The 12411-nt window shown below is 34.9% G+C and overlaps 1 protein-coding gene across 1 annotated transcript; it reads left to right on the top strand.

Annotated features, from left to right (window-relative positions):
• Positions 1-5170: 5170 nt before the first annotated feature.
• On the top strand, positions 5171-10007 carry LOC108374226 (uncharacterized protein DDB_G0290685-like). The gene is made up of 2 exons (XM_017630203.1): positions 5171-5654; positions 9910-10007. Exons 1-2 carry the CDS (start codon positions 5171-5173, stop codon positions 10005-10007), a joined length of 582 nt encoding a protein of 193 aa, XP_017485692.1.
• Positions 10008-12411: the final 2404 nt, after the last annotated feature.

Raw genomic sequence — 12411 nt, 5'->3', positions numbered from 1 at the left:
AAAAAACAATTGGGTATTGTTACTGGGATACTCTTGAAGAGAAACAGGGTTTCCCTATCGAAAAATATTGATTTCTGAATTCTAAGGTGGCACACATTCGTTTAAACGCACGCTTAATTTTAAGTTTCTCTACTTTTTCAATGGATTACTCACAACAAATCCTAACTCATATTGTTCGTCAAACTATCGGCAGTTTATATTGCATGCCAAAAATTTATTTTCATTATTGTTGTTTAAATTATTGTACTGTAAATACTTTACTAAATATCGGTAAATATTCGTTTAAACGCACCTGAATAAAGAAGTCGAAAGCATATTAGGAATTTAAAAAAAAAGTAGTTTTTTTGCATTAAATTGTCCATTGGCAAGTTATTGATAATTAAAGTACAAAATCAGTTTTTAAGGATTTGTCAAAACGCTAAAAGTGAATTCCCTTAATAAAACTAAGAAGGTCAAAATAAATCGTACCAAAAGGAAGATTATTCAAATTGTGAAATTGGGTGAAGAACTGGAAGATAGGATGCAGACATGCACTCCTTTATTTTAAAAAGTGTGAAAATTATGGCGGAAAAAAGCCCACAAAAGGAAGAAGAAAACTGAATATCCGCCAAATAAATCAAATTTAAAATGGGCCACGAATATTTTTTTTAACTCACCTCAAATAAAAGAACAGTGGGAAAGAAACTTTCAGCGCATTGAGCGACCTCTAATTATTTTTTGTTTCAAAATAAACGAATAGGCGTATATTTTTTCGGTATGCAACAATACTAGTGGTTGAGAACATAAAAATTCCGACTTTACCTTTTCACATGCATTTTTGGACCAACCTAATGCACATATATACATACATGTGCATGCATCGATGTTGTACTTTCAAATATGCTAAAAAATTTCTGGCTGTACACGAATTGAAAACAAATTGGAAATACAAATTGGGAAAGCATAGAATGTGCCGGTAATACTATTTCTTAAACGTACATATGTATGTAAGTATGTATTGTATGTATGTATTTTTGTGTTTTCTCTATTACAACTCTATTAGAGCGTGCGTGTTTCAATCGTTTTGTGTGTGTAGGCTATTTATGTATGTATACCTACATGAAAATATGCAAGCTGTATTTTACTTAGTATGTACTGGTAAAACATTTCAAAATCCAAACAAAAACACGAAAGCCTATGTAGGAGGTAGGAGCAAATATTTTGTAATTGTTAAACAGTAAGGACCAGATAATCAGCAACAGATTTTTGTGGAGCCAAAAATGCCTATTTCGAAAACCAAAAAGAAGAAATTATAACCTTTTTGACTAGATCTCTGTATATGTACCTTCATATGTGTAGATTTTTCTTTTTGTAAACTGTCTCAAGAAACTTTTGTCAGACTAATTTATGAATTTTATGAATTCTTTCAACTATAGGAAAATCCAAATAACTAATTATGTTAAGTTTTATATATATTTAGAATTTCTAAGTATTTGGCGTTCTTTTATCGGTTGATATGCGGTTTCTTAGAAAAAAAACATTGATTAAACCGTGCGACAGAAAATTTTATATATTCGGAAAACCATGGGCAAAATATAGTAAAACTGCGTTTTTTAGTTTTTCTATCTGACATCAAGATTTTTTTGTGAAGGAGTTTGAAATTTGAAAAATTTAATTATTTAAAAAATTTGGTGGAATGTAGAAAAACAGTATGACTATCAAATAAAAGAGAAATTTTTTTAGAATAAAGCCCGATAAATTTTTTTTTTGTCGCTTACGGACGATAAGGTATGGAAAATGTACCTTTCATATTTTATCATTCAATATCCATGAAATTTTATATTAATTATTTTCGAAAAAATTATACCTTAGTGACGAAAATGCACTCGACCACATCCTTGAATTTCATCCTTCTAACTTCATTCGCTTAAAAACTAAAACTAATTAAAAGGACATTTTCAATACATATTCGTCCTAGTGAACCACAAAATTTTATTTTTATTTTTTTTATTCTACAGAATTTTCTTTTCCATCTGGTGCCCTTACTTTTTTCTACATTGGAATAAATTTTTTAGATAAATTTTGGAATTAATCACATCTTCGACTACTACAAAATCTTTAAAAAAAAAAAATCTTGATGTTAGAGAGAAAAACTAAAAACGCAGTTTTACTATATTTGGCCTGCAGTTTCGTGAGTATATTTATTGCTTCATGTGTTTCGATTTGTTCACCGTACTTTTTTGTTTATAATGCTTCGACGAATTGATTTATCGCTGCTGTAGCATTTGTAGTTGCCGCGCCAACAACAACACACTTTCAACTTGCAACTTGCCACATATGCCAAAACAATGTAAATAAGCAAATGAACGAGAAATATGTATGTAAATAAATGAATAAATACACAAATATATTTTCGAATTATTATTATATTTCGAATTTCGAGGAATGGAATTGGAATTTTAGAATGTACGAACTAATCAAATCTTTATCGCCAACAACAAACTAGTGCGATAGCAACTAGATCTCCACCAGTTCAAAAGCAGCGAAATCTGGTACTTCTAAAAAACAGCTTTCTTTTGCTTTTTAAAACTGCATATCGCTAACCAAAAAAAAAAAAATTGCCGCTAAGTCCACTTTTTCAAAAAAAAATTTAATTTGATGCTAGAAGCAGGAACAATTAGAAATGCATAGTTTTCTAAAATATCGAACACGCTTGCTCTGATATTACAATGCAACAACCTGCATACATTTCTTTTTGATGCAGAAATATTCCTAGAGCATCTAGATACATTTCTGCATCAAAAAGAAAATTTTGAAAAAAATATCGCTTACGTTATTTTGGCGGTTAGGGCTCGATATGTTCACTCAGCTACTTTTTCATAGCTTAGTTGAGAGATTTTCGGAAATTTATGTTTAGCAAATATACGGCATCTTTTTTACTGCCCGGAAAACAACAATAAATATTGTTATCACTTGAATTTTAATACTTCAATTGAATTTATTAACTCTTTATAAAATGGCAACATAAACATTCACTTTATTGTGATAATCTTGCACAGCCAATAATTGGAAAACGAAACACAATGGCAAACATAAATATCGAAAGTTTTATTTGCATAATGGCCTGGACAGTATCGTATGTCAAGTGACAAATTTTATGGCAGAAACAAATAAAAACCTGGCTAATTGCCCAACAATATGCAAAAGATATATAAAGCAACAATAATAATGTACCATACTTTAGGGCTTTGGTTTCATGTAAGTAAGCAAAAATTAGCATGGTGCCTTTCCCAAAATAATCCAATTAGTTATATGCGTATCAAAAAACTTGGTGCAGATCACGCTCTCGTCGGTCGGATAATTTACGAAACTATGTAATTTTTCTAACAACTTCGAATACCCAACTAATTCTGGAAATACCTTAGCTCCGCTCCGAGAAATAATCTTAAACCAGGTGACGATGCAGCGAGAGGCAAGCCAGCTGGGAAAGAAACTGTACCCACAAACTATGCAGGAAAGTTCGCGACGCCATTATACTTCCCGTATATTACACGGCCCGACAGAATTTTATTGCAAATAATTCACCAGGCCCCGGAGTACACTTTTTCAAAGGTCTTCGACGTGTTGAATCAAAATCGTTGGTCATAACTGTTGCGGCGTCTCAGGCTTTCGATATATTTTTAACCTAAAGTGCAAAAAACGCTCAACGCCCATATTTGAGTACCATCCCTACTTCGTAAACCTTTAGAAAATTATTCTCTGGTTGCTAGTAAAATTTCTTGTCGATATGTGTTGTCCAACAGCTGTTTGGTCGACGGATGAGCTGAGAGCCATCCACAATGCCGATCCTTTGGGCGGAGGATAACAGCTGCGATGGCGCCGTGAGGTCTATCTTAGGTGGTTGCACTTTCTTTCCGAGATGGTTATCCATTATTTTCACAGAGACACTATCACCGTGGGGTTATTAAGGGAGCATCGATGAAGGTGGTGGCGGGTTCAGATATGCCTCGTCGCATTATCCTCGTCGGATACTTGCTGAAGCAAATGTGTGCTATATATTTACCTATGGACTTGCACAAGGTCAATTAAAAATTTAGTTTTCATTGTTGCTTAGTAAAAGTATAAATTTTTAAGCAACGAGTGGACGTAAAATTTTTTTTTATAAAACTTTTACACTTCTCCGTATATTCTTGTATGTATGAGCATATGTACTATACGTATGTATGTACGTATGTATGAAAAAGCATTTATAATTGATTTAAAACTGAACTAGTTTCATTTGAAATATGTTTGCAGGAGAAAGTGGAAATCCTGACTGTAGCTTTTAGTTTTTATTTTTTAGTTAAAAAACGTTCTATTGACTATTGCAACTAATACAATAAATAAATTTTTTTTTACAGTATTGATTTAGATTTGCGAAAAAAAGGTTTTTATACGAATGAATTTTATGCAGACACACATTTATGAAGCTTTAAGCAGATGTAGTATTTACTTAAATACATACGCGCATATGAAAGTTTTTATATGCATGTGTACTTATTTACATATATGCAATTTAAAATGTATGTATATATTAGCTAGAGTGAAAACCCATATTTGTAGATTAACTTTCGGGGTCATTCCAAGCAAATTCACAAAGTGTACCTTAAGGCATCACTCTTAAGTGTAAAGTACACAAATTAATAGCAGATAACTAATACATAAATGTTAAAAGTTGAAAACTAAATATTTCTGAATAGAAAGGATATGCTTTCTTATATATTTAGGTCATCTATATGCGTCCACATGTATCAGGATATAGATATGTGTGTATGGATATATTTAAATGTATAGCTAACAAAAGTTCGTATACTACTTTGAAATTAACACAAGCACATATGTACATATTGTAGTAGCGTTGTATAGGCTAGCTTAAGTAATAGATTAATAAATCATGTAAATCATTGTAATAGTGTAATAGTCCCTTTAGCATATTTTTAGTACACGAATAGTGTAACTAGACCTTAAGATATAGTTATAAGACACCATCTTGTGAAAAGAAAAGAATAAAAGAGGACATTCCAATTTGAGCAGCGAAAGGAGAAGGTGTTTTATTTAAAACCCGGCTACCACTTTATTAACTTAAACCTGTACATTTCATCAGAAGTGGTCACAGAACCCTTCCAACGTAAAGCTTTTAAAAAATTTCAATATGAATCGGGAAACAATTAACGCGGAGAAGTACTCGCTACTTCAATTAAAAGCGTGGTGCACGGCAGTGGGGCTCAACGCTAGTGGAGCAAAAGCGTCGCTGGCTGCACGACTTAGCGAGCTGTCGGCAGAAGCACGGGGCTTGTGTCCAGGAGCCATTGACGTGCCTGGAGGTGATAGTGTGCCAGAAAAACGCGGCGCGAAAGCTACGGTGCCACCAAATATCGATGGAGGCAATGGTACAGCCAAAGAAAAAAATAACGGCGAAGGTGCTGGCAATGGTGCGAATAGCGGCGATGGACCAAACAACGGCAACGACGCGAATAACGGCGAGGGATCAACCAATGACAAAGGTGCGAATAACGGCGATGGTGAGCGTGGCAACGATGGAGCGAATAACGACGATGATGGCGATTTTACAAATGATAGCAACGGCGCGAATAACGATGGTGCGTCTAACAACGATGGTGCGTCTAACAACGATGGTGCGTNTAACTTAAACCTGTACATTTCAATATGTAAGGTCGTCATTGCAAAGCTTTCGAATAAAGATTCAATTATCATATTAAAGTTGAACGATCGGGCTTCTTTCCAATGTATGTATGTATGTATTTGCTTAAATTCGTCTTTCTTTTTTGTCTTCAAAAAATGGAGGAGGTTATCAATTCGTCAGAATATTTTTTTTATGTATGTTATCGCACAACTTTGAACCTCGTCAGCCGGTTTCGTTAATCGATTATTTTTTTATCAGAAAGGTGGTACCTCGAGGGTGGTGCCTGGTTTTGATCCGATCATTGGATCACGAAAAAATCAACGGTACCCCTAATTTTTACATGAGAATTGAAGTCGGTTACGCTTTTTGCTTAAAAATTAATGGTTAACTCCTTCGTTGATCCATTTAACCGAATTCAAAAAAAGGAATATTTTTTGTGTGTATGTTACCGGATAACTCTGGACCTCGTGAACCGTTTCCGACTATTCTTTTTTTTTATCGGAACGGTGGTTCCACAAGCATCATGAAGATATTAACGGTGCTCTTAAATTTTTATATGAGCATTGAAGTCGGTTGAATGTACAGCGTCAATGACTTTATTTCCAAATGGTTGGTGACTTTATTTCGCTTTTGAAAAGGTAATAATGTCAGTTGACTTTATTTCGAACCAGGGTGGGAAGTAACGTCAATTTACCTTATTTCTGTTGATCTTATTACCGGTCACCCTCATTTTGCCTCATTTTGATCTCATACTAATTTGGCTTAGATCCGATCATTAAAACATGAAGAAATTAATATGAGAAGTGAAGTCGGTTTTGTTTTCTGCTTAAAAACTGCATGTTTGTACGACAAATCGAGTTAAAAATGTGAATATTTTATTTGAATCAATAATTTGTATATTCTTCTTATCATTTTCTTAAAAAAAAATCTTACATTCGGAAAATTCAATTATGATATGCTGATCCACTTTGCGGCGGCCTGTTCTACATACCGGAATGATTCGCATATTTTCACACAAAAAACTGTTGTTTTGCTCGCATCGAGTTCAACCCCAGACCAGATTTTGATTTCTTCTGCATATGCGAGATATCTATGCAACCCTTGGAACGGATGTTGCACCCTTAGAACCCGTATGGCACACCTTGCCTCCAAGGCTTCCAACTCATGTCACCCCCCAATGCAAGCAAGCACACAAGAAGTTCTCCGACTCCATGGAACTCAAGTGTGGACCAAACCAGCAGTTCTTGGTTTCTCACACCATCTGTTCCTTGTGTCAAAATTGGCATCGGCTGGTGTGATTTTTAACTATTATTTGAGGTTATTCAATCGAGTCGGAAGCAACAAAGGCATATTCAGCTCCAATAAGCTTTGGTAAGGAAATATGTATATGCATACATATACATGTATGTATGTATGTAGATGTGTACATAGAAACTGGGTTTCTGGTTTTCTATTTTTGATTTAGCAAAACTAAAAACAAGCAGCAAGAAAATAGAAAAATTTTTAAAGTAACTTCCAAAACAAGGCTTTACATTTTATTTTTTGCCGTCGCATGAACAAAACTTGAAAGTAATTTACTCTTATCTTAAGAAACAGCAAAAAGTGTGACAGACATTTCGTGTTTCCAACAGAACTTTAAAAAGTTATTGTTGTTAACATGAGAATAAATAAAGAGAATGTGCAAAAAGCCAAAAAAAATATCTAAAATCTTTGTTTGTGTAACATCACACGCGAGTTCATTCACACTCACCAAATTTTTTGCAAGCACTCAGGCAATATTTTGTAGTGTATTCAACGCTTTCAGAGAGTGTAAAGAGGAGGCGGAAGACTGACATGCACATTTACCAAACTCTTTTATGAATCTTAGTAGCAGAAGGGAAATAGAATGTAGCTCGCCCCTTCTCAATAGATCCAACCCAAAACTGCCAAACATCCTTCGAGAGGCGAACAGCTGCAGAGAAGCTGCTCTACATAGATAGCATCGCTTAATCAGTCCTTTTGGGACACGTAGCTTGCTCCTTCCCTGACTGAGGAGGTATTTTGCTGCCAAAATATCTGGCGATCTCAGAATTTTTTTTGTTGTTTTACAACTGAATCGGTTAATTACGAAAGGGAACATTTCAGTATTTCTCCGATATGGCAAATTTGATATTGTTCAAGAGAGCTTCTTTAAACGAACCGAACTGCGTCAAAATTTTCATGTGGAAAAATTTCTGACTTATTCAGCACTGCACTAACGGTTGTAATGAGTCTTATTCATCAATTTCCTCTTGCTTGTCACAGTTCCGGTACTCCGAACGCTCCAAATAACAGCAGTTCGCCAATTCATCAGCCACGAGCGGTTACTAAGGCCTTTAGCCTTGCCACTGCATAACCTAATTCGATGTCTATGTCAACTTTCGTAAATTATCCAGTGCCCTCCAGATGCCATCGAGTTCCAGTTTCGTTTTGAGTCTTAGAGCCATCAATTGCTTCCTTGTGGGAAATTTAACGACGCACTTAAGGAATTTCTCTCTCTCTATCTCTGAGCGCGGAAATCCGCTCTTCGCGCCACAATCCAAACTAATGCAGTCGACATTTCATTGTCATTACCTCTCTTGGATCGCTAAATCCCGAGGTAGTAAGTCCAAAAAAGCAGTAAAATACATAGCAAAATACCTTTTAGTCGGTCTGAGTAAAGCAATCTAAATCCAAAATACCATAGCCCGTTTAGACCCCAGGTGTTACCACTTCCAGCACTCGAATAACCTCTAGCTCGACGTGAGTTTACCATACCAGCTTCGTATCTAGTTAGAGTCGAAACACCGAAAGATTGATAAAATCCGACCTTGATGCACCATTCATCAGCCTTATGTAATATTCTCCGTGTCGTTATACAGACCTCCCTAAATTTTGTTACGTACGGGTCGTCGGATTATGAGTCATTGCGCACGAATGCCTCCCTTGACTGCCATCGCATCCTCATCATGCATTCTCAGAATCATATTGCTTGCATTTAAGCATGAGCAAGCTCGCCGGACTAGGGGGTGGTTCTTGTGAGCAGTTATGCATGCCCTTCGCACCATACAAAAAAGATGTACCCGCCTATTCCACCATCAGGCGATATCACGCTACCTCACCGTCATTACCCCTCCCGCCAAGTCTGTCCATTTCTGCACCTCCCAAGTGCCGTCGCAGTGCCTGCAGCCATGATTGTCGTCGACCGCAATGTCTGACCCCAATCTCTTCACGGCTTCCGTCCGCATAGCATCTGAAAACATCATTGGCACCTTAATGCTTAAACTTTACATGTTCAACCTTACAAGTGTATAGCCTCTTCAGGTAGCTTCGTCTTACAAACTGTACGTCTATAGAAGAACTACGAAGTTACCAAAAGTTGCTTAAATACTTGGAAACCCAGACTGCGATATTTTCATTGATTCACACAAGGAATATTAGCCGATTTTACTGTGCAACAATTTCAGGGTGATTGTCTGAATATCAGAGCGAAATATATAGTTTTGGTACATATGGTAAAATTTCACGAGGAATAATTTTGTAGAATATTTTAACCCATTATCTCTTTCACTAAAGGCTCCTTTTGACCACGTTTTAGAAAATCCAGAAATACACACACAAATTTTAAATAATTATTTATGAATCGGGCATCCAGGTTAGAAAATAAATCAATATGAAAAAAAAACCTGAGTTTTAATAAATAAAAATCGTACAAAACAACATGTACACATTTAGCCTTCATTATGCGATTGCTTTTATTTCAATATAAACAGCATACATACTCGTACATGCGTATTACTTATTCAAATACAAATTCAACGTTTTATATGAAACAAATTGAGGGAAAAATTTAGAGAAAAAATCTTCTGCTGAAAATATTCTAAAACCCTTGTTTGAACAAACGTGCAGCAATTAGCCTAAAGAAACTGTATATAAATATGTATACCAGGAATTTGTGTCTTTACTTAAATAAAGGATAATTAAAACATTTATTTTGTATGCACTTTCAATTTTGTTGATTTGGGATTTTGTTCCGTATTTCCCATTAAATTATTCATTTGTAATTTATAAGAAGTAAATGTTCGCTTAAATAGGAAACGCCAAATGAGGTGAAGCAGAAGGACAATTGTCATGGGAAGCTTTTAATACAACTGACACTCATGAAATACAAATTTATGCAAGCGCTTTTTAAGTCAAACATTTTTTCCTTGCCCTTTTCCACTTCACCTTTTTCTGTATCTTTAAATTAGATGATGTGGTAGAGAGTAAGACGAAGAAGAAGAAGAATAGGAGGAAACAGCCGGAGCAGAAGAAAGTGAAATTGAAAGCGCTCTTATTATACAAATAGCGAGTATCCACTTAAACCGTCTAACTTTAATTAAAATTAAAAATAAATCATTTATCAGTTAAAGAAGTCTAGAAAAATTACAAGCGCTGCTCGTTAGCAAACATTGCACACAGAACTTTAACAACACTGTAGGGCCGCTAAAATGACACAAAAAAGCGCCGAGACACGTAAACTTAATTATGGGCCGCAGATTACGGACGGATCTGTATACCGTTTTCTAGATCAGGTAAGTTTCCCAATATATAAGTTTGCATTGCGAATGAAAAAAAATTGTAATTTTAATATGGAAAATGTTACTCATACGCCACGTACGATTTGGCGTATGAGAACGGCGACCATCCGTCCTGTATTATACGGGACAGTGTTCTTTTTTTATTCATGTCCTGGTAATTTTTTTATTTCATACCGGACGCCAAATGGCCCGTATTGATTTTAATGCCCATTATTTGTCCCTTATTTGGTATTTAACACCAAATTTCCAATTTTGTGCAAAACAACTATAAAAATTAATTCTGCAATGTTTCACAAAAAATTTCAAACTTTTTAATTAGAATCTTTAGAAAAAATTTCGTTTGCAGTTTTGTAACTTGTTAAAATTGAGTACAAAATAAAGTGCGAGTGGAAAGTGCTGCTCATGTGCGTCTCTTTAAAAAAAGTGGTCGAACATACTTGCTTTGTATGAAAAAAATACGTAACACCGTAAAAAAAACAAAAAAATGCCAAAAATTAGTAGTAAGCCTTAGCGAATTAAAATTTCACTTTATTGTACTAAAATTTAACCAATTTTTTTAACAAATTTTACGAGGTAAAGTTTTTTTGTGAAAAAAGAGCACAAGGCAACCCAGGTTTGCAACAGAAATATATTCCCGTTCCATTATTTCTTGAGGAAAGAGTGAGGCAACAGGCTGTGAAGTATCAAAAATGACAAAATTTCTTGGACACACACACGAAATAATGGCAAATTTTTCTTGGCCGATTTCTTGAGAGCTGCATACCAGCCTATAATAAATACACAGCGGGCCAGTACAGTACAGGAGTAAAACGGTCAACAATTTTTTATAAAAAATTCTATCATAAAAATTTTAAAATAAAGGTAAGGCGGCAAACGTGTACCGCCAGCTGTTGTAACTAGAAAAATTAAAAAAATCTAACTTGTTTTTGACATGACATGCACAGCACAACAAAACTGAAACAAGAACTGCTAAAGTGAAAACCAAGTGCGCATTCAAGTACGTAGATACATAGACAGTTTACAAGCGCTGTACCTACTATAAATAGTAGCAGTGTAACGATACGTAATACATATATAGTACGAGTATGGTGCAGTCATCGTATCGTAGTTAGATAAGAATAATTCGACAAAGAGGCCTGTCCCACCTGTGACAGCTATGTGTGGGACAGTTGTCAGAGGTAGGTTTACAGGGCTGGTAGGGCTTTATTTGTTTGTTAAGGTGTGCACGCAAGGGAGGAGGTGGGATGCGCGGACTCGTCTATTATCTATATGCCCTTGTGGTCAGCCGATTAAGTTAAGTTACATTTTGACCAGTTTTGATTTTTCATTCCGTTAATCTGATGTTTATAGTTTTTTTTTTTTTATAAAAGTCTAGCACATTACCTAACTAGAACCACATAAATCCACATTTCAAACTTCGTAAAAAAATTATATATAAAAACTCAAAACAAGATTTAACAATTACACCCAAAAATTGTAAACTTTTTGTTCAGAATTTTTAGGTATCCAGTTTTCTAGCCCATTAAATTTAAGTAGGCAAAAGTGTAAATTTCAAGACGCTAGGAAATCGCGTTCATTTTTAATAATTTTTTTGGCTGACGGTGCTAAGCATTTTCTTCTATATAAAAGGCACCATCCCAAGATAAAACGTGAGTGAATTTAACCCCTACTTGGCTTCTGATATTTTTTAATAACTAATCTTTTTATATGAAGCACACTAAAAGCTCCTTTTCATATAAAAATTCGTACGTGTCCTATCCGTTACAGACGTTGTCGCCACCGTGACAGAGGAATTTCGGATTTTTTTTGTATAATAAAGGCATAGATTTTTGTTGTAGTTTTTGCTTTGTTTGTGTTCCTGGTTCTTTGTTTTATTTTAAGACATCAAGTTCACACAGAAAAGTGAAATAAATTCGCAGAGTTTCCGTAAAACATTCTGCTCTTTTTTTTGTCCCATCCGTGACAGAAAATATAAATCAAATTTTTTCCATATAAAAGTAGGCTGGAGTTTTTTTCGTATTTTGTAATAACTGAAGTAGAATGATTGAGTACTCTATACTTAAATTTAAACAAGAACGAAATTTTTACAGGACAAATGTCCAACCCGTCACTGTGTAATCGCCCAGTACTGTTTATACATCACCGGAGTTGATAATTCGTGATATGGTCTTG

The sequence above is a fragment of the Rhagoletis zephyria genome, unplaced genomic scaffold (assembly GCF_001687245.7).
Source record: "Rhagoletis zephyria isolate East Lansing unplaced genomic scaffold, Rhagoletis_zephyria_1.1 Rzeph_scaffold_07478, whole genome shotgun sequence".
Classification (NCBI taxonomy): Eukaryota; Metazoa; Arthropoda; class Insecta; order Diptera; family Tephritidae; genus Rhagoletis; species Rhagoletis zephyria.
Note: the sequence above shows the minus strand (reverse complement) of the source record. Positions and strands in the feature narration are given on the sequence as shown.